The sequence below is a fragment of the Salvelinus fontinalis genome, chromosome 41, assembly GCF_029448725.1.
Source record: "Salvelinus fontinalis isolate EN_2023a chromosome 41, ASM2944872v1, whole genome shotgun sequence".
Classification (NCBI taxonomy): Eukaryota; Metazoa; Chordata; class Actinopteri; order Salmoniformes; family Salmonidae; genus Salvelinus; species Salvelinus fontinalis.
In genome coordinates this window covers 17,251,542-17,274,912 of record NC_074705.1, presented here as the reverse complement: position 1 = coordinate 17,274,912, position 23,371 = coordinate 17,251,542, and the positions used below count along the sequence as shown (strand labels likewise).

The 23,371-nt window shown below is 44.9% G+C and overlaps 1 protein-coding gene across 4 annotated transcripts in view; it reads right to left on the bottom strand.

Moving 5' to 3' along the window:
* LOC129840676 (activin receptor type-2A-like) overlaps nt 1-23,371 on the bottom strand; it is a 53,141-nt gene that overhangs the window by 6,252 nt on the left and 23,518 nt on the right. The window contains exons 2-11 of one of the 4 annotated variants that reach the window (XM_055908718.1): nt 12,538-12,745; nt 11,554-11,675; nt 10,522-10,676; nt 7,836-7,859; nt 3,947-4,096; nt 3,493-3,636; nt 2,516-2,661; nt 1,656-1,770; nt 1,247-1,385; nt 839-969 (exon numbers count right to left, since the gene is read on the bottom strand). In XM_055908718.1, the coding sequence (XP_055764693.1) occupies nt 839-969; nt 1,247-1,385; nt 1,656-1,770; nt 2,516-2,661; nt 3,493-3,636; nt 3,947-4,096; nt 7,836-7,859; nt 10,522-10,676; nt 11,554-11,675; nt 12,538-12,745 (1,334 nt within the window). The remainder of the gene's footprint in view (nt 1-838; nt 970-1,246; nt 1,386-1,655; nt 1,771-2,515; nt 2,662-3,492; nt 3,637-3,946; nt 4,097-7,835; nt 7,860-10,521; nt 10,677-11,553; nt 11,676-12,537; nt 12,746-23,371) is intronic. The other 3 variants (XM_055908719.1, XM_055908720.1, XM_055908721.1) reach the window with 3 other exon arrangements.

Here is a 23,371-nt window from a genome sequence, read left to right as displayed (position 1 = left end):
GTCATTTAAGCCGAAGTTTTTATCCCAAGCATCTCACAGAACCGTCAACATTGACACGCGCAGGACTTGAACCCATAACCCTGATGTTGCTGGCTCCATGTTCTAACCCATTGGTTTCCAACCTTTTTCGGTTACTGTATCACCAACTGAATTTTGCTCTGCCCGGAGTACCCCTGAAATATCCCCTCATGTGCATTTTACCAGTAAACAAATGGTCTCATGAGTCCTAATACCCTTGGTTGGGAACTGCTCTAACCTACTGAGTAATTGGAACCACATGTTAATAAACAATGAATGATCTATACGTTTGAATTGTCATCCTATCCAGTAACACCCCCAGCAAACCCACTATACTCCTAGTGTGTATTTACTTCACTATATACTTTTCATGTGACAGCGTGTTCCTCACCAGTGGTGTAAAGTACTTCAGTAAAAATACTTGAAAGTACTATTTAGGTAGTTTTTTGTGCTATCTGTACTTTACTATTTATATTTCGGCCAACTTTTACTCCACTACTCCACTATTTTTCAAAGAAAATAATGTACTTTATACTCCATACATTTTCCCTGACACCCAAAAGTACTCGTTACATTTTGACAGGAAAACGGTTTGCTTAACATGTGAAACGATTTTTACTCTTAATACTTAAGCATATTTGAGCAATTAATTTGATTTTTGATACATATAAGCATATTTAAAACCAAATACTTTTAGGCTTTTGCTCAGTTTTTACTGGGTGACTTTCACTTTTACTTGAGTCATTTTCTATGAAGGTATCTTTACTTTTACTCGAGTATGACAGTGGAGTACTTTTTCCCACCACTGGTCTTCACTCACTGTGTGTTTCTGCCAGCACTCTCGGAGGCAGGGCCGTAGCTTCTTGTGGACCACCACCTCCTGCATATCCTCTAGAGACGGGTGTTGGCCGACCTCCTCCTCGAAGGGCAGTGTGTACTCATCCACAGGACCTGCAACAAAACACACACACAGCATGAGAAAACAGAGAAAACACACACACACACACCAGCAGAGAAGCCACACACACACACAGACACACAGACACACGGTGACTCCTTTGGGATCACATTCGGCAATGTAAGTATTCTGGTCACTTCCGTCAGCTCCACATGGAGTCAGCAGTCGGGCCGTGTCCCCGAGTCACTGATCCTTACTGAGGCGCACAAGGTCAACATACCCGTTGCAAACACACGAGGACACACACACGCACACACATTTTTCTCTCACCATCTGCAGCGGTGCAGCGAGCGGCCAGCTCCCACAGCACCAGCCCCATGGCGTACATGTCTATCCTCAGGAAGGAGTCTCTCTGGAAGTTGATGGCCCCTTCCAGCACCTCAGGGGCCATGTAGCGCCTCGTGCCCACCTGGAGAAGCACAACACAAGGCTACAAGGTTACACTCTGTCTCATGTCAACGACACACTGCCCTAAGGTCATAGTTCACTCCGAAATCAACGGTTGTCCGATATTTACGCGCCTCTTACGGACCTCAATGTGGGATATTACACCGGTTTTGAAGTCTGAACATGTATTTGATTTTGGAGTGAAATGCAGTATCCCTACATTTGCGGATAATGTATTCACCGATTTCCTCAGGTTAATACAGCATCAGATTAACCAGCGTCATTATTTTACCTGTCCGTGGGCGTCTCCTGCTGACTTCCCAGCTTCAAACTTCAGGGCCAGGCCAAAGTCCGCTATGCAGGCTGTCAGGTTGTTCTTCAGAAGCACGTTCTTGCTCTTCATGTCCCTGTTGGAGCCAGAAAGAGAGCGATAGAGGGATAATTAAACAGCAGACAGAGGAACAAGGGGAGTGGGCCTCAATTCTATCGATGTGATGGAATGTATTCATTCTACTAGCCGTAACATATATTCATGTGTGTGTTCTGGTCCCTGTGACCTACGATGGTGTCAAACCCAACCCCCCCCCCCTGCCCAGAAACAATAAAGTATTTTTTTGTATTTATTTATTTTATTTCACCTTTATTTAACCAGGTAGGTCAGTTGAGAACAAGTTCTCATTTACAACTGCGACCTGGCCAAGATAAAGCAAAGCAGTGCGACAAAAACAACAATACAGAGTTACACATGGGATAAACAAACGTACAGTCAATAACACAATAGAAAAATCTGTATACAGTGTATGCAAATGAAGTAAGGAGGTAAGGCAATAAATAGGCCAATAGTGGCGAACCAATTACAGTTTAGCATTAACACTGGAGTGATATATGTGCAGATGAGGATGTGCAAGTAGAAATACTGGTGTGCAAAAGAGCAGAAAAAAACATAAAACAAATATGGGGATGAGGTAGGTAGTTGGTTGGATGGGCTATTTACAGATGGGCTGTGTACAGCTGCAGCGATCGGTAAGCTGCTCTGACAGCTGATGCTTGAAGTTAGTGAGGGAGATATACGTCTCCAACTTCGGCGATTTTTGCAATTCGTTCCGTTTTTGATTCAAGGGCCGGGCCGAGCCGATACCACCCCCCACCCACCTGTGTGCGACGGCGGGCTTGTGTCCGTCCTTCAGCCCAGGGATGTCCTCGTGGAGATAGGCCAGGCCACGGGCCAAGGTCTGGGAGATGTGGCACAGCTCGTTCCACGACACCACGTTGGCCTTCAGGTAATCGGTCAGAGAGCCCTGTGGGGGAAACACAATTTGTGTTTGTCTTTTTTCTATTCACCCTGCAGGATTGTACGCAGGAAAATGAGGACATCTCTGATTCTGCTACAGCTGTGACATGACAAAGTAGTTGTAGTAACACTGTCCAACCACTGGAGGGCAGACAACCTGTAGTTGCCAGTCATTGGAAACCTGCTTCAGGGGCTGACCCTGTGCTGCTTCCAGCCTCTTGGTATATGTGTGGCAGAGGAGGCTGATGGGAAGAGCTATAGGGGGACGGGCTTATTGTAATGGCTGGAATGGAATTAATGGAACGGAGTAAAACAAGCGGTTTCCATATGTTTGATGTGGGAACCATTTATTCCATTCCAGTTGTTACAATAGTCCGTCCCCCTATAGCCCCTCCCACCAGCCTCCTGTGGTGTGTGGTGTCTGGTCGGTTGGGGTTTTAAGAACAAATAGACCAGGGTTCCCCAACCGGCGACCCGCAGGCCAATTTTATTTGCGACCCGCAGGCTAATTATATTTGAGACAATTTTTGGGGGGTCTTTTCAGCTCCAAATTATTTTAATTTTGGAAATCTCTTCCAAAGTATTCCCATGCATAATAGAGAGATATATGAGATTGTATACAAATGAAAGCAAGGTTTAATTTTTTGTTTTCTTTTTGTCAAATATATCTGTTCGGGCTTCTTGTGGTCAATTTGCAGTCTACAAATGATTTGTAATTATGTTCCGGCCCCCTGACCATCCTCTCAAGAAGAAATCGCCCCGCAGCCGAATCTAGTTCATGATCCCTGAAATAGACAAATGTAAATTTCAACGGACAATCAAGTTTACGTATTCGTACGTTGTCGTGATAGGCTGTGATGAGCCAGAGGTCTATGTCCATGTTGTTGCCTCTCTTCTCCACACCGATAAAGTGGAGCAGGTTCTCGTGTTTCATCCCACTCAGGCTGTAGATCTCATACTCGTTCTGCCATGACAGCTTGTCCTGCAGGCGACACCCCAACACACAACATTAGGTTCTCTGTAGCTCAGTTGGTAGAGGATGGCGCTTACTACGGCAGGATTGTGGGTTTGATTCCCGGGACCACCCATACGTAAAATGCTTGCACACATTACTAAGTCGCTTTGGATAAAAGCGTCTTCTAAATGACTTATATTAGCTATTTCACCTTGTGTGATGTACAAATATGACATAAATAAAACACGATAACTAATAGAGTTAAACCTCAAATCAACCAATTATCTGTATAAAGTCAGTTTTATATCAACAGTGTACCTCAACATCCAACTCATACCTGAATGGGGAAGACCTTGACAGCCACGTAGTCGTTGAGGAGCTGAGCCTTCCACACACAGCCGAAGCGCCCCCTGGCTTTGATCTCGATCAACTGCAATGGCTTCTGCCCCATGATGGGCGAGGGAGGGGTGTGTGGCCCCAGTTGTTCCTGTAGCAGAGGGCAGGCAGGGAGATAGACAGCAGGTTGGTACTGGGATCAATGGAAACACTCATACACTCAACACTCACTGTACTACCACTGCGCCATAGAGGCTACATACTTGGTGTTGGACTCAATTCCATTTCAATCCAGTCAATTGATTCAGGAGGTAAATTGAAATGCCAATTCTAATGTCCATCATTGCTTCTCAGTTGAGAATAGCGGAAAGAGAACAGGTGCACGTCCTCACAGTATCCGGTCCCCACATGATGCCGATACACCGGATACAATTTTATTGTATCTAATTAGTTCCGTCATTGCGCTAACAGGAACAGCCTTTTTAAACTCTGTGTAATTTTAAAAAGCTGTGTAATTGCTGGGCACATACTCGGGAAGACAGATCATTATTATAAAGAGTCCAGACTAGACAAGACATTGATGAGAAGCTGATGAGATTCATCGGAGATTGAAAGATTTCTATCATGGAAAACAGTATTAGTTAGTCCAGACAGAGTGGTGTGAACGTTTAAAACACTGTCTGCAGGGATCATTCCAGGACAAGGAGAGGGCATTGCTGTATTCTACTTCAGTTATGTGGTCCCGTGTGGCTCAGTTGGTAGAGCATGGCACTTGCAAAGCCAAGGGTGTGAATTCGATTCACACAGGGGAGCAGTACGGAAAAAATTAAATGCACTCACTACTTACTGTAAGTCGCTCTGGATAAGACCGTCTGATAAATGACTAAAACGCTATAAGATGAACGCAACGGTGATAGAGGATGCCTCCCTACGTGGTGCACTACTTTTGACCAGGGCCCATAGGACTCCGGTCAAAAGTAGTGCACTATATAGGGAATAGGGCGCCTTTTGGGGCCGCACCCAGAGTCTCCCCAAAAATATCTCAAGGCCTTCACAGGGCAATAGCTCTGTCTCCTCAAAGAAATGGACCAACATCCGCTTTCAATTAGATCTTTCCATGTTATTACAGGTCTATTTGAAGACCAAGGGTATCTTTTACAAATCCTCCCACATAAAATATAGAGTAAATAAGAGCCAGAGGAGAAGAGAGGAGACGTCTGGGACTTAGATGAAGCTAGGTAATAAAGAGAGGGGAGGGAGCCTTCAGCCTTAGATTATTGTGATGCGTCCAAATGGTTCCCTATTTTCTCAACTACTTTTGACCAAGGCCTATATGGTTCTGGTCAAAAGTAGTGCATTATATATGCAATAGGGGGCCATTTGGGATGCCGGCGTGATCGGCAGGGTTGAAAACAAGGAGGGTGTGGCAGTGGCTGCTGTCAGAAGTAATGCCATGTATATAGCATATTTATATCTGGGTAGTGTATCACATGAAGAGCAACATGATACGAGTGGCCTGGATGGGTCAAGCCTCTCCCTCTGGTGATGGCGTAGGGCAGGGTTAGTCTCATATCAAAAACGTGCTAGAGGGAGCAAGTGTTACAAATTGTGTGTGTGTGTTCCAAATATAAAAATGGGTCAAGTCAGCTGGTCCTCTGGATTAAAACTAATCACTTCCACGTGTGACTTTCGAGAGAGAGTGAGGGAGTAAAACCGAACAGTACGTAGTGGCTGGTTCAATGGCAACCACGGACGGAAAGCGGAACAAGTGAGGGGTGTTCGGAGGGGGGGCATTGTGGCCCTGCAGAGCTGAGGAATGGTGAAAGGGAGGCTGGGGCAGACTTTGACATTGAACACGGTCTCAGTAAACACACCAGACGCCATCCTGCCCTACACGCTTACTCCTGGATTTCCCCATAGTTTCAATAATTAATCAGACGCTTGAAAGCTGAGTCGTAAAAGCAGGTTTGAAAACCATATTGTGTTTAATGGAGAGACGCCCCTGGGTGGAGAGACGCCCCTGGGTGGAGAGACGCCCCTGGGCACTGATAAAAGGCCCTCAATAGAATTCCACCCCGTTTATATGGCACGACAATGATCATGCGATACAGTACCCAGATGTAAATAAAAACAAACAAACAATTGTGTTGTTTATTTACGGCCAATTTACGATCTGGTCCGTCCTTGGTGGTGGTAAGACAGTTATGAATCGTGGTGTGTGACCATATTGGCACCATACAGTGCGCTACTTTTAACCAGAGCCCTATGGGCCCTGGTTAAAAGTAGGGCACACTATAGGGATAGGGTGTCATTTTGGAGGCATCCTTGGCTAGCACTATAGTGACACATGCAACAAGGAGTGGTCGATTGAAGGACTGTTTTGTTTCTAAAAGCCTAAGTCCTCAAGAACCATGACACAGCCAAGGAGGCTAAGGAGCATTCACAATAGATACCAGCTGTACCACGGGACAATTGGGAAGAGGTAAGCCTAGTTAACCCTGTTAATGAGGTGAGGGCAATTCCGTCAGATCCACTGACCACAGATCCACTCTAAAGACCTAGGAGGAGTCTCAAATGGCACCCTATTCCCTATAAAGTGCACTATTTTTGACTGTGGCCCACGAGCTCTGGTCAAAAATGCTGCACTATTTAGGGAATAGGGTGCCAATTGGCATGCAGATCATGTCTTGTGCAACATGGATGATGGGCCCCGGTCAAAAGTAGTGCACTATTTAGGGAATAAGGTGCCAATTGGCATGCAGATCATGTCTTGTGCAACATGGATGATGGGCCCCGGTCAAAAGTAGTGCACTATTTAGGGAATAAGGTGCCAATTGGGATGCAACCCTAGGCCTGCGTCAGTGGCAGACAGTTCAAGTACAGCACTACAAAAGCAGGAGCGGCATCTCTTTCTCGAGAACTGTTCTGATCCCCTTGGCTGTGTACAGTGACCAGTCAGTCACAGTGTCACCTGACCCAGGCTCCGTTCACCAGGTGGTTGGGTGGCTGAATGGCGTGCATTACACTTTGTCAGCACACCACACTGTACCATAGGAAATATAAAAAAATACCTGACGTCATCTGCACAAACCCATCCAAACCTGACGCATGAGGCCTTCAAACAATCCAACATCTCCGCTACTTCAATTACAGCAATTGACATATGACATTGAAAGCACCACATGCTGCTGGGGGTTAACAATAGTCCTTTGTTGCGAAACGTTGGCTAAATGTTGACCAGCGTCACATCAAAGGCCATATTTGTATTTAAATTGGTCTAATGCCGCTTTCATCCACGTATTAGCACAAGACACGGGTTGCGTCCCAAAAGGCACTGTATTCCCTACACAGTGCACTACTTTTGACCAGAACCCTACGACCCATGGGCAAAAGTATTGCAGTGTTTAGAGAATAAGGTTTCATTTCAGAGGCAGCCTTTCCATATTCAGTGGATTCCAACCCCTCTTTCATGTACATGTCGGCACAAGACATCTCAGTAGCTACCCTTGGTTGCATTGCAACAGACAGAAAGTGCAAAATATGATCATCCAAAGTGGACATCCATGCTCATTGAATGCATTTTCTACATTGACCGACTCATGCACTTTGATTGGTTGATTGATTCCATATTATTTTGCATTACAAAGGATTTTAAAAAACACATGACGTCCATGCAAAAATAGAATTAAATAAAAAGATCCATAAAAGCCACGATGATTCACATATAGAGGACATTTCAAAAAATACATTCAAAAATAAACCCATCCCAAAGAAAGAAAAACGACAATCGGGAAGCAGTCAGAAATTAAATGGGCCCAGTTATCAAGCTCCCTCCCAACCAAAACCCACTAAAATTGAAAAGTGTTGGAGTTTAATTAAACGTATCTTACCTCTATCATTATATGAAAGGCGTGCTTGTTATAGGATAGAAAAGAGGCAAAAAGAAATGATTGTTTTCAGTGAGGGTGAAATGGGGGTAGATAAAGGCGGAACAGTCACGTCCCGGATGATAGATGACTCTCTCTCTCCCGCTTTCCTCTTGGGCCTGTGGTGTGAAAGCTGTGGGCCACCTCCCTTTTCTTCTCTCTCGCCCCTCTCTCTCCTCCTGGGTCTGGCATGTGAAAGATGTGGCCCTGTGTGTGTAGTCAGCTACTGAATCAATTCCAGCTTCTCCTGACCTCTCATGGCTGTATGAAAAATAGAGCCCCGATAACAAATATGTGAACAGCATCATCTGGCGCCGCAGCATGTGATGACCATGTGTTTGTGCTTGTGTGGGAAAGCGAATTTATACTGAGTATACGAAACATCTTTCCATGACAGAGACTGACCAGTGAGTCCAGGTTAAAGCGATGACCCTTTATTGATGTCACTTGTTAAATCCACTTCAATCAGTGTAGATGAAAGGGAGGAGACAGGTTAAATCAGGATTTTTAAGCATTGAACAGGGCTTGGTGGTAGGTGCCAGGCGCACCGATGTGTCAACTGCAACACTGCTGGGTCTTTCACGCTCAACAGTTTCCCGTGTGTATAAAGAATGGTCCACCTCCCAAAGGACCTTCCAGCCAACTTGACAACTGTGGGAAGCATTGGAGTCAACATGGGCCAGTATCCCTGTGGAATGCTTTCGACACCTTGTAGAGTCCATGATCTGACAAATTGAGGCTGTTCTGAGAGCAAAGCAACTCAATATTAGGAAGGTATTCTTAATGTTTTGTACACTCAGTGCAGGCTAGTATAGAAGTTAAAACGATAAAAATAGAGAAGCCATCTCCTTTTCTGCCTGAGACTTTTTTTTATACTCAAACTGTTTTCATACAGATGTAGGATCTTAATTGCATCACCCCGTTGCAGGAGATCTTTCCTGCGAGGTTAAAAAGTTAGTAATTTCCACTTGTTTTTCCCTAACGAGAAATGTATCAACCCCTACAAAAATGTCAATTAATTATAACCTACATTTCTTGTTGCTGCAGGATTATTTTCCTGCTGTAGCATACGGGCTCAAATTAAGATACCACATCTGGACGCGATCGTGATTGTGGCGCGCCTTGAAAGGTTGCCAATCCCTTCTCGCTCACTCTCACCTCTGTAACAAAGCACAGTTAAGTGTTCACCTTTATAAAAAGGCTCATTAATAATGGAGAGGCCTCAGCTCATGTTCTATACAGTAAGACAGGTGGTTAGGAGAGTGGCTGCAGTGCCCAAGCAGGACAGTCCTAAATGACGTCCCTGTCAGAACTAGCCCCGGGGCCGTGTATGCATGTACAGTACTGCTGCTAGACTCTTTGGCAACCTCTAGGACATAGGCTAACAGTTTCCTAGCATTTCCTGTATTCCATTGTTGTATTCATAACAAATAGACGGATGCTCTTAATGCACATTCTCTAGGCTCACCTCACCTGTGTGTCACGGCTGCTCGTCTGGCTACAGCAGAGCTTGAAATAAACCCACGTTGGGGGCAAATGATACGGAGGGGGGGGGGGGGGGGGGGGGGGGCGCTTGTTGTAACAAATCAGACATGACATGGTGATTAAGAGTCCAAGTGAGCGAGTTTAGTCCGGTGTCAGAGATCAGCTGCTCGCAAGGCACGGCAATCAGCACTTCTGTTCAAAGGAGATGTGTTATGGATTAAACATGGACGCTTTAAGGGCCCAGGGTTAGAGCCAGCCTCCAGGGGAAGGAGGGAGGGAGGAACGGGGGAGAACGAGGGAGAGAGCCTGACGGCATTATTTATTCGTTTGTGCTTTTCCCCTCACTTTCCCTTTCAGGCCAAAACCACACCCAGGGTGCTCTCTCCTCCATGGCATCGTGGCCACGTAGTGCTGGGAATAGTCCCAGCTCACCCCAGAAATAGATGACAAACACAGGGAGCCTGTCTGGCCCTGGGATGGAGGTGGAGGAGTGGGGTCAGGACACACCGTTCTGTATGACGCAGTAATCAAGCACAGTAACCAAACATTTCACGGCATCGCGGGCTCCCTCTCGAACACACTGCAAAGGGCAACAGGCGGAAGGAAGGCAGTGGCAGTGTGCTGGTGACATTTGTGTTGATTGAACGGCAGTTTACAAAGAGCTGTACAGGAGCAGGCTTGAGAGAGCCACCCTTCTCTGACCACAGAGCCCTATTCTCAGTGAGCCTAACCAGGGTGAACAAACGACAGCTTTGTGTGTGTCCGTCGTGTGCCTGTGTGTATGGCCACAGTAACGGCTGGAGCGCTAAGCAGATACACATTTCACAGTATTAGTGGCAGGCTGTGCCCACGCAGACTGCAGGGACCGCACGCACACACACACACACACTGCCGCACGCGGTCGAGTGGGGGCTAGGCTTCCTGTCACTCTCCAGCAAATCACATTTGTGTTCGCTTCAGATCAGCAAGTTCCAATGTTCTCTTCTGCTATCCATTGTTTTGCATCCGTTTTTCTTGCCAATGTTGGTGAGTCACTCCTATATCAAGATTAAAACACCAAGCAGCGAGGGGTACTTCTTGTGCTTTTTCTGTACAGCCGAGACAAGTATGACGAATCATCGCACACACACACACACACACACACTCTCATACTCTTCAGTCTTACCTGTGTTGGCACCAGGACGGGCGGGTATGCCAGCTTGTGATGACGGTACATCCAGAAGGAGAAGAGGACGATGGCGGCGATGCCCATAATGGGCACCAGAGAGTACAGCAGGGTGTTGAACAGCTGAGGCTTCTGGGTAAACGGGTTGGAGGTCGCTGTGGACGAGAGACCGGGGGAGGAGGGGGAAGGGGGGAGAAAATGAGAGGTAAGGGTTACATAAAGGTGCGAGAACGGGGAGGATGGTGGAAAGAGAGGAACGGGGGTTGGCGAGGAGGGGGCAGGGAGATGGAGAGAGAGAACACACCTTTATACAGGTACGCAAACGTGCTTTGTTCCCCTCATATTTTCATCACACCATACACAATGGTATCCGAAGACTAGTAGCGCAACACTCTAAAAATAGTTCCAACAAAAAGCTCAACACATCTGGGTCGCTTCAACAAAATCCTCTAAATAGTGAGATTAATAGTGACATGCCGTTCATGAGAACGTAAGCCAGCAGCCAAAAATAACCACCGAAACAACCAAGTGACCCACAAAACAAATAGCTAAGCCTTACTGTGCAGTGCACCCCTTTGTCATATCACAAAGATGTAGTATTTGATGTGATCAGCCACTGGTATGCCATCACGGTTCTCTGCCATCACGGTTCTCTGCCATCACAGACACGGCTGGATTGTATTATTGCTGCGGTTTCCCTTCCTGTGACACTGAGGTTGTCTGGGGCTGGGCTTGGTGGCCCCGACGGACCCCACTAGTTGCTACACTCTGACTGGGCCCAGACAGGTCCCTACTGGCCCCCATAGAGAGGAGGACAGTGGCCAGCCTGGACACAGAGTTTCAAATTAAAGCAGTAAATCTCTGGGCCCTGGTAAAGTAGAACACCTTGTGTCTCTAGTGTTTGTGAGGGAATATGCCCCAGTGTCTCTTGGGTTCGGTTGGGTTATTCTTACCGACTGATCGTCTGCGTTCGGCTGGAAAACCGACAGAGGAGGATGTGACATTACATCAGCTTCCTGTGTGTGAACTTACACGATGACTTACTTTGGACAGCCTGCGTGTCGGGGCTGTAGAGGAACTTCTCGTTACACGTGTTGCCTTCGCAGCAACAGAAGAAGACGTCCGGACTCTCCTTCGTCTCCACACATTCACTACTGCGGCAGAGAGAGAGAGAGAAAGACAGAAGAAGAAAGAAAAGAACACACCTCTGTCACAAAGGTAGAGAGATGAGTGCTGGCAGCCCTCCACTGAACCGATCCCCCTCTTTCTCTGTCTGGGGAGGACGAACTACCTCTTTGCAGGAATGGACAGACAACCACTCTAAAAGCCAATTTGTGCTTGATCCGGAAAATGTGGTCGTTGGCGCCGTATGGATGGCCTGACGCCATCGCGGGGCCTCCGGAGGCACGCAGTGGCCAAAATGAGCTCCGTACCGCATCGCCATGCGCCTCTCAAATTCTGTAACAACGCGGAGGGCTCCGTATGGCGCCGCATTGACATGATTGGTTGACGGTAGGTGAGGGCGGGAGGTCCTGTATAAACAAAAACTCACTTCCTTCAAAACAGCTTTGGGCTGCTCGGTGAAGCGCAAGAAGTGTGAATGCCCTGACTTCTGCAGTGGCCGTATCACTGTAAATGCTGCACGGCCAGTGCAGACGTCGGATTGACCACGCAGCGCCTTTAAAGATGTACTAAGTCAACCGTCATACAAAGGACAGTATGACCTAAACTAATAAGTGTTAGGCACCATCTGCAAGAAAGGACTGAAGTACAGTGCTTCAGACCACCAACCCTTAAACTTAACCACTAGCCCTACGTCTAATAAGAATATATGCCATTTAGCAAACTCTTTTCTCAAAAGTGACTGTTTTCGTGCATACATTTTCACATATCGGAGGTCCCGGGAATCGAACCCACTATCCTGGCATTACAAGCGCCATGCTCTACTAACTGACCTACAGAGGACCACTAATCCCTAAGTCTACCGTCTTGCCTCAGAATAAGACACTACCTAACCTGTCATAGCAGTTGACATCGTCCAGCCAGCAGCCCTGCTTGACGATCTCGATGGTTCCCGAGGTGTTTTTCCAGGTGGCGAAGCAGTGGAGCCTCTTGTCCTTGTCGCCGTAGCAAGGCTCGATGCCACTGCGGTTGGTTCGCTCCTTCTCCCAGCTAGAGTTGTAGTACACGCACTCCTGTGTCTCCGAGCGACCCAGGATTGCACCTACAGGGACAGAGCAAGAGGCACACCAGCAGAACAAGTCATTCACAGCCTGTATTCTACATACGTTACAGCCTTATTCTAAAATTGATTCAATCAAAAATTTTCATCAATCTACACACAATACCCCATAATGACAAAGCAAAAACTGTTTTGGAGAATTGTTAGCACATTTTTTTTTAAATAACAAAATACCTTATTTAAATAAGTATTCAGACTTTTTGCTATGAGTCTCGCAATTGAGCTCAGGTGTATCCTGTTTCCATTGATCATCCTTGAGATGTTTCTACAACTTGATTGGAGTCCACCTGTGGTGAATTCAATTGATTGGACATGATTTGGAAAGGCACACATTATAAAAGGTCCCAGATGACAGTGCATGTCAGAGAAAGAAACCAAGCCATGAGGACGAAGGAATTGTCCGTAGAGCTCCGAGAAAGGATTGTGCCGAAGCACAGATCTGGGAAGGGTACCCAAAAATTTCTCCAGCATTGAAGGTCCCCAAGAACACAGTGTCTTCCATCATTCTTAAATGGAAGTTTGGAACCACCAAGACTCGTCCTAGAGCTGGCCACCTATCCAAACTGAGCAATCGGGGGAGAAGGGCCTTGGTCAGGCAGGTGACCAAGAACTCGATGGTCACTCCGACAGAGCTCCAGAGGTCCAGAGCTCCTCTGTGGAGATGGGAGAAACTTCCAGAAGGACAACCATCTCTGCAGCACTCCAACAATCAAGCCTTTAAGGTGGAGTGGCCAGACCGAAGCCACTCCTCAGTAAAAGGCACATGACACCCCGCTTGGAGTTTACCAAAAGGTACCTAAAGGACTCTCAGACCATGAGAAACAGGATTCTTTGGACAACGGCTTCAGGCCAAGTCTCAATGTCCTTGAGTGCGCCCATCCAGAGCTCGGACTTGCACCTGATTGAACATCTCTGGCGAGACCTGAATATAGCTGTGCAGCGACGCTCCCCAGCCAACCTGACAGAGAATGGGAGAAACTCGCCAAAATACAGGTGTGGCAAGCTTGTAGGGTCATATCCAAGAAGATTCAAGGCTGTAATCACTGTCAAAAGGTGCTTCAACAAAATACTTTTTTTTTTACTCTAAAAACCTGTTTTTGCTTTGTAAATATGGTGTTTTGTGCGTAGATTGATGAAGGTGGAAAAACAATTTAATAAAATGTTAGAATAAGGCTGTCATGTAAACAAAATGTGGAATAAGACAATGTGTCGGAATACTTAACTAATGCACCGTACAACATAGGCGGCTAACAGAGCTCATAACAGGGCAGCAATTGCCTCAACTAGGTGTACATTCACGCCATTTGTTCAGTTCACTGGACAGTAGTGTACAGATGTCAAACAGGGCTGCTTTTACTATCTGACTGATTGATTAACTGACGGGAGGCTAAATGTGGCATTCTGGTTATAGCCTGCGTGTCCTTAAAAGACACAGACAGACGCCGTGCACGCACAGGAAAACAACACGTGCATTTTCAAATAGTACAGCTAGGCTATTGATGTGTACAGCAGCTTCCATGTAACTGAGGTAGGGGTCTAACTTTAGCTACGTCATGTATTTTTTTCAGCAGGGCACTGACTGATTCAGGCAGGCTGAAATAAAAAAAGGGCCACAGAAGTCAAGTGCTTTGGGCCAGAGTCATGCTGCAGTGGCAGGTTGTTTTAAGCAACTACGTAAACAGCATCCAGGCTGAGGGCACATTCTAACAAAATGCTGGTGGTTAAGGTGAGTTTCCCCCTTACGATGTAAAGCACTTTGGGTGCCTCCGTTCGTAGGAAGGCGCTATTTAAATCCAACCCTCGCCTTTGGTGTGCTTTGCACTTGCCTCACACAGTTAGAGAACTGCACACACAGGGAGGGCCAAAGTCCAGCAATAATCTTTAAGGAAGGAGCTTTGCCTCTGATGCATGGGGGATCTGTTCATTCGATTTATAAGTGGTCAAAAAAAGAGGATTCCATACAAAACAGACCTCAGTTTACACCTATTAAACAGGTGAAACGAAATTGTTCCAGCGGGTAAGAGAAGGAGCACTGCACTCAACGCTATGTCCTACTGCTCTTAGCTACCATTCCTCCAGTAGGAATCCTCTAATTCCCGCCTCACAACCCTGAGAAGACCCATGTTCGGGAACCAGACTCCCGGCTCTGGTCCTCCTGCATCTTCAGCTTGCTCTGGTTGGTTCTCTCACTCTGAAGCTAAGAACAGCTCTGGCAGTGGGATGTGCTGCTCTGTGCCCAGGCTGTAGGCTGTTGTAGGGCCGTTTGTATCCCCTGGCAGCCTGCCTCTCTGGTATCTCATACCCTGGCTCGGCTTGGCAGACCTGGGCTCAACAACACCACGTCACTGCCTCACTCACAGCCTGCCAGGGCTGCTGTGTGTGGGTGGGAGGCCAAACTCTCTCCCTCTCTCCTCACAGGGACGAAAGGCAATGCTGGGAATCAGATGCAGGTGGATCTCTCTTCTTGTTTACAAGAATATGCTGTTTTATGGAAGCCTTTGGGCAATTCCATGGTAACGGAATTACGCTTTGACTCACATTCACTTAAAATGTATGCTAAACCAAAAAACATTGATTTCAAAGTTTAACAAACCACACAAGTCTATGTACAAGGTCTACATTTAACAATTTCCACAAATTGTCACAAAAACGAATTTACTGTTAAGAATGATGCAAAGATTGGTAAGAGAATTATGGTAGAATCTCCCTCTGTTTATGCACGTTTTCCAAAAACTCTTAAATATCTGCTCGGAAATTAAAATTGCAAAATGCCTGCAGAAAGAATGTGGTGTCAGCTATGACATGACACCCATTTATTTTGGTTATTGACCTACGGTAGGTAGTAAGTGGATTTACATCCGGTAACGGAATTACGAGAGAGGGAGAGTGGGAGGTTGTCCAGACGGTCTTACGTTGACCACCAGACAACAGGAAAAAAAACTGTTATGAGCTGAACATAACAGTATGCCAGTGGAAGGGAAAACAGTAGCAAGTGACCAAACTGTGGTTTGTGGCTACTATGATTTCTATTAATTCTGCTACTGATTTGGAAACAAAATTACCCATTTTTAAATCACAGCCTAAACATTTATAAAAACACATTTGATATCAGTTAAAACACTATAACTAATTGGTAGGTCTACCTTTTCTTGTTACTTCTGCGAACTTTCATTATCCTCCCTCTTCATGAGAGAGAGAAAGAAATGAGAAAAAAATCTTAAAAAGATCCAATGCAGACGTTTTTATCTCAATATCAAATCATTTCTGGGCAACAACTACAGTGACTTCAGAAAGTATTCACCAGTCCTTGACTTTTTCCACACTTTGTTGGTGTTACAGCCTGAATTTTAAAATGGATTAAATGTAGATTTTGTGTCACTGCCCTACACACAATACCCCATAACGTCAAAGTGGAATTATGTTTTTAGAAATTCTTACAAATTAATACAAGCTGAAATGTCTTTAGTCTATAAGTATTCAACCCCTTTGTTATGGCAAGCCTAAATAAGTTCAGGAGTAAAAATGTGCTTAACAAGTAACAATACATTGCATGGACTCACTCTATGCAATAATAGTGTTTAACATGATTTTTGAATGACTACCTCATCTCTGTACCCCACACATACAGATCATTGTAAGGTCCCTCAGTCAAGCAGTGAATTTTAAACACAGATTCAACCACAAAGACCAGGGAGGTTTTCCAATGCCTCGCAAAGGAGGGCACCAATTGGTAGATGAGTATAAAAGACACTGAATATCCCTTTGAGCATGGTGAAGTAATTACACTTTGGATGGTGTATCACCCAGTCACTAGAAAAATACAGGCCTCCTTCCTAACTCAGTTGCTGGGGAGGAAGGAAACTGCTCAGGGATTTCACCATCAGGTCAACGGTGACATTAAAACAGTTAAAGAGTTTAATGGCTGTAAAGAAAACTGAGGATGGATCCACAACATTGTAGTTACTCCACAATACTAACCTAAATGACAGAGTGAAAAGAAGGAAGCCTGTACAGAATAAAAATATTCCAAAACATGCATCGTGTTTTCAATAAGGCACTAAAGTAAAACTGCAAAAAATGTGGCAAAGAAATTAACTTTATGTCCTTAATAGAAAGCATTATGTTAGGGGCAAATCCTACACAACACATCCCTGAGTACCACTCTTCATACAGTATTTTCAAGCATGGTGGTGGCTGCATTATTATCGGCAAGGACTTGGGAGTTTGTATGGGATAAAAATAATAATGGAATAGAGCATTCCAACTGACACTGGGAGACAAATTTACCTTTCAGCAAGACAATATATAATTGTACACTGATATATAAATATACACTGGAGTTGCTTACCAAGAAGACATTGAATGTTCCTGAGTGGCCTAGTTACAGTTTTGACATAAATGGCATTAAAATCTCTGGCAAGACTTGAAAAAGGCTGTCTAGCAATGATCAACAACCAACTTGACAGAGCTTGAATAAGTTTTAAAATAATAATGTGCAAAAATATAGTAAAATTCAGGTGTGCAAAGATCTTAGGAACTTAGCCAGAAAGACTCATGGCTGTAATCGCTGCCAAAGGTGATTCAAACTTGTATTGACTCAGGGGTGTCAATACTTATGTAAATTATATATTTCTGTATTTCATTTAATACATTTGCAAACATTTCTAAAAACATGTTTTCCATTTGTCATTATGGGGTATTGTGTGTAGATGGGTGAGAAAAAAATATATTTCACCTATTTTTGAATTCAGGCTATAACAACAAAATGTGGAATAAATCAAGGGGTATGAATACTTTCTGAAGGCACCTTACTGTGATTGTTTACAAGTAAAATGGTAATAAAAAAAATTGCATCTCAGCAAAGAGCAATTTCTCAAGCAAGAATTCTGCTAGGACTGTAGGAGTGGTTTGAGTGGAGAGGGGGGGAAAATATGCTGTTCTTGGCAGAGAAGTTTTTAACTCAAATCAAGTTTTAACTCTTTCTTATTGGCCTAATAAACACATGGTGATGTCACCATGGAAGGCCAAAACTCCATCCCACCAAATCAGGCTGAGATTTTAGCAGTCTTTTCAAATGCTCTTACACTAAAAGGGACTTTCATACAATTTCACAATATTATTCCAACCTCAGTGTGGAAATATATATAAAACACGAGAAAATCTTATTTTCGACTGCACTGCCTTTAACCTCTACGGGATCGGTGCTAACAAGCGCTAATGTGACTAGAATGACGTTGTAAACAACAGCCAACTTTCCGGGACATAGACATGTCTTATATGGGCAGAAATCTTAAATTCTTGTTAATCTAACTGCAGTGTCCAATTTAAAGTAGCTATTACAGTGGGGAAAAAAATATTGTTTGAAGAGAATGTACAAAAACAAAACACTTTTATCATGGCAACTGGTTCGATACACTCACCTCTGAAGGTAAATCATGTACTTACATTCAGTAATCTTGCTCTGATTTGTCATCCTGAGGGTCCCAGAGATAAAATGTAGCATAGTTTGTTTAAAAAAATAAATGTTTATATTCAAATGTAGGACCCGGGTTCTGCAGTTTAAACCCCTGCACCATTTTCTAGTTTAAAAAAATGTATGGATAGCCAGGGTTACAGTCAGACATCAACACAAACAAAGCTTGAGTTTAGTGAGTCCGCTAGATCAGAGACAGTAGAGATGACATGGGATGTTCTCTTGATAAGTGTGTGAATTAGACAATTTCCCTGTTCTGCTAAGCGTTCAAAATGTAACGAGTACTTTTGGGTGTCAGGGAAAATGTATGGAGTAAAAAGTACATAATTTTCTTCAGGAATGTAGTAAAAGTTGTCAAAAATATAAATAGTAAAGTACAGATACCCCAAAAAACTACTTAAGTAGTGCTTAAGTATTTTAACTCAAGTACTTTACACCACTGATGTCGTCTATGACTCCCATTCCATTCGTTTGACCAGAAATCAAAGCCTTTTCTTACTCCACATTTTTAGGATCGAAAATGCTTGAAAAATCTACAAATGCCTCAACTTCTCAAATATAGACTAGCTTTCATTTGACACCCAATTTTGACATGCTCCTATTAACGTCACGTTGGTGCTCATGGGTCCTTTTTAGATGGAAAACACCCTCTACATAAATTAGCCAATGTAGCTTTACAGTACAAACTAAGCAATATTGCACACAAATGTCCCTGCATCCCGTAGGCTAAGTTGAACACTAGACTACTGAAGAGAAGGGAAGCAAAACACTTCCAACAAAAATGCTCAGTCAATCTCCTGGCTCGATCGCTAGTTACAGCTCCTTCAGATACCAATCAGGGTGAGTGCATAGCGTAGCCCACACAAAGCGGCAGATATGCCTTAACACATTCCCTCCCGCACAAACAGCACTGAGTCTCAAATGGCGCACCCTATTCCCTACATAGCGCGCTATTTTCGACCGGGCCCCTCTGGTCAAAAGTAGTGCGCTATGTAGGGAATAGGGGGCCATTTGTGACACATTTTACGGTACAGAACAACGCTTTGTTAGAACAACGACAAAGTGTTGAAAAAGGATGATTTGTGTGTCTGCAGAGAGATAATATATGGGTGGGAGTGAGAAACTTCTCGGAAACATCTCAAAGAATTTCAGAATGACTCAATTAGTAATGACTCAAGTGATTTGCGGGATTCAGGTTAAACTCAAGATTAAACAAATAATGGGTGGATGTTTATAGCGTCATGCCATTTCCTTACGAAATACTGCAATGAGGATTTCTGGGCAGGCGTTGGTATGAATAAACATTCAACAGAATAAACAGGCCGCAATAAAACAAACAGCCTGAAAACAAACCAAACAGTTTATAAACCTAATATCCGGAGATTGAAGTTCAGAGGAAGAACTACAGAATGACTGCAGTCCAGGCTCACTGTTCAAAACCAAACCATTCCTAACCACAAGCCTCTGTTAAACAGAACAGATACGTGTGACATGTTTTCAATGAAAGTAGTTCATCCTTCTGTTTAACAAAAGTCATCCGACGGGAATTAATGTAATCCACAAAGCATGTAACAAAATAGTCACAACACTTTGGGAAACTAGCCTGGAGGAACCATATGGTTTCAAGCCTCATCATAACTCGGAGCCGGTTTTTGTGGTTAGCCAGAACAACACTCGAGAGCCAGGCATTCAGACCTAACAAAAACATCCCTCACCGCAGGTTTACAATGAGCTAATCCGCAAACTTCTGTCAACTCCCTTGTTAGAATGAGGTGTAGTTGAAGTGTTAAGATCACACAATGTCGGAGGAAATGTCAATATACAGAGGTCTTTGCGCTACAGAAGACATGGTGGTACTACTACTGTACGTGGAGAGAAACCCGCGTTGCTCACAACAATGCTTACTCTGATTTGCCTCCTGCTCAGAGTGTAGCCTGACTATCACTCTGCCCTGAGTGCCCTCCATTTCTAGCTTGGAGAACATCTTTGTCCTTAAATGTACTGAAACATGCCCACAGTATAAACATTAACTAAGGTCAAGGGAACATTAATTGGCTACTTTCAGTACAAGCAGATGCAAAGTGAACATTGCCCACCAGACGACCTCCCATTCCCCACTCAACCTAAATGCAATCAAATGTCGTGGTTTAGATAGACAGGGCCATTGCCTTTTATGTACAGCACACTGACTGACTGGCAGGCTGGTGGACTACAGTACAGGGAGTGAGTCTGGACTTGGCAGCCTCACCAAAGGCTCCCCGACACCCTGCCTGCCTGACTTGCTGCTTGCCCAGAAACCAAAAGGTGATGCTGGGACTAAGGTAATCATATGAGCTTGAGGCCCGGAGCGTTTCAGAGTTAAAGAGCTCCGTTCAGTCCAGTAACTCTGGGACGGGTCTGAGAGACAGACAAGGCAGCATGGATGGATGGATGGGCGAGAGAGCGATAGTGAGAGCGTGAGAGAGAGCAGCATCTGAAGATTTGATGCAATTCTACACATTTTGTAATGGCTTATGCCATGTTAATATATCTGAATGAGAATGACTAACAAAATCAATGTGGCCCCCGTAGAGATCATGGCCCCTGGGCAGGTGCCCGGCCGGTATTCGGCCATGATTAATACAGGTTTGGATAGCTGGCCAGACTAACTACCAATCTAAAAATTGTTAGTCGACATGACTGAGTGACGTAAGAGAAATACTGCTGATACACAACCACATTTTGAAGTTGCACCTTGTGCATTCTATTATTCTTACTCTCAACAGTAAGTTGAGACCCAGACTGAGTTCCTTAACCTCACAGAAATGCCCCTTATGTCTCTTACGTCAGGAACCGGCGCTGCATGGGAGACCTCCTGTACCGCCGTGTGTGTGTAAACCAAACTATTCATTAAACACTTGGCATAGTCATAGCACAGGGTGGAATTGCTCATGTGGTTGACGAAATTAAATAAATCATTTACTAACTGCCGTAAGCAGAGATTAAAATGATTAGCTGGGATGCGTTTGTTCAGAGACCGTAGGTTATGATGTTGGAATCTTGCAAGAATATTAAATCGGCACAAAGACACAGAGCAAATATCCTAACGAATAATGATTATTGACGATTCGCTGGTTGATTTTGTGAGAGATTGGCCTACAGAACGCAAATAAACTCCACACGGAATTGCTTCAAGCTGGGTGCATCTTTACCCTTAAAAAATCAATCCCTGTTCTCGTGATGATGCCCAGCGCTAAGACGGAGTGAAAGGGAATTCATTTGAGAAATCGCCAGTGAGTCATTAATTCAGTCGCTCCCAGAGTACAACACACCAGTCTTTACAATGGACTGATTTCAGCGGTCACTCCAGGTTAAACTGGAGTGAAGAACGTATTTTTACCCCTTTTTTACCCCATTTCGTGACATCCAATTGGTAGTTACAGTCTTGTCCCATTGCTGCAACTCCCGTACAGACTCGGGAGAGGCGAAGGTCAAGAGCCATGCGTCCTCCGAAACACGACCCTGCCAAGCCGAAATGCTTCTTGAGACACTGCTCGCTTAAGCCGGATGCCAGCAGCACCAATGTGTCGGAGGAAACACCGTACAACTGGCGACAAAAGTCAGCGTGCATGCTCCCAGCCTGCCACAAGGAGACGCTAGAGCACGATGGGACAAGGCCATCCAGGCCGGTCAAACACTCCCCTAACCCGGACGACGCAGGGCCAATTGTGCGCCGCCTCATGGGTCTCCCAGTCGCAGCCAGCTGCGACACAGCCTGGGATCGAACCCGGGTTTGTAGTGACACCTCAAGCACTGCGAAGCAGTGCCTTAGACCGTTGCACCAGTCAGGAGAACCTGAATAAGGGTTTTAACAGAGTACTGGCTGCTGCCTTCACCTTTTCTTTGTGATTTAAAAGTAACTGACGGATGAAGCCATACCTTAGATGGAACTAAGAGACGAGAGATGATCAAACATCAGGGACTTGGTCTCTAGCACGTACCACTCTGTGAGGGACTGGTCCCTAAAAGACAGGTGTTGAGGTCAGAAATATGGTTCTTTTGAAAAGAAAGTCTTAGGTTCCACAGGTAGGCTCTCAGGCTAGCCAGTTTCTGCAGCGTCACTAATGTTTCTCAGTAGCTGGAGTGTAGATCAGTCCTGAATCAATTTAATGTTCAGCTTACCAAGCCTTCAGGTAACCTCCCCTCAGGCAATGCTGCTAGCGTACAGGGATGGCAAGAAGTTAAACGGTAATGATTTTACCTCCAAAAGCACTGGAGCTAGCCAAAGACAAGAGTGCAGAGGTCTCACGAGACTTACCACTGGCTTGGTGAGGAGAGTAGTGGACATGGGTTGAGAAATACTTATTGGACAAGTTCAGATACTACCTCCCCGTTTCACTCAGTTACTTTGGATCTTGTTCTAGCGTTTTGTTCCTACTGAATACCACCCAGGTTCTCTGCAGTTGACCAGGAGCAGCTTTTACTACTACAACTTTCTAGCTGGAAGAGTGACTTGTTGCAGTCTGTCAAACTGAACAATTGGGGCAATTACAGCCAGCTGTTTGTCTGGTTGGAGGCACAGCAGCTGCCAAGGCTCGTAGCTGATACGTCGGAAGCATCGCAATTAGCACCCTTTTCCCTATATAGTGCACTACTAGTGACCAGGCCCCATTAGAGCTGCATGGTTGGAACACTGCTTACTTCTGCATAGCTGAAATCCTACAGAGTCAGCACTAATTGTAATGACATAATTATATATTGCCTAATGTTTCTTTTCCCAGGACCATCATGCTTTCACGTGATGTTAGGAAAACCCTTTACGTCAGGCATTTTAGAGTCCAGTTTAGATAAATAAAGCAGTGTCAAGAAGCAGAGCAGCAGACGCCTGAAGAAATAGTTTTTCTTTCTCTTCTCGGCTATGTCGAGAGCACCGGGGCATCATATTACAATACCAACAACAACTGGCAGGAAAAGATATGGGGTGTAGAGAGGGGTCCCTTAAACAGCTAACAGCTCTACTGACACCAGGGAGTGTTCAACTTCTAGAACCACTTGTTACTACTCAGTTACACTCAATTGACTCCTTCAACCCAATAACTGTATTGCACAATTACAACCAGCTCGAATATGAAGATGCAGCGTTATCTGATTAAGAA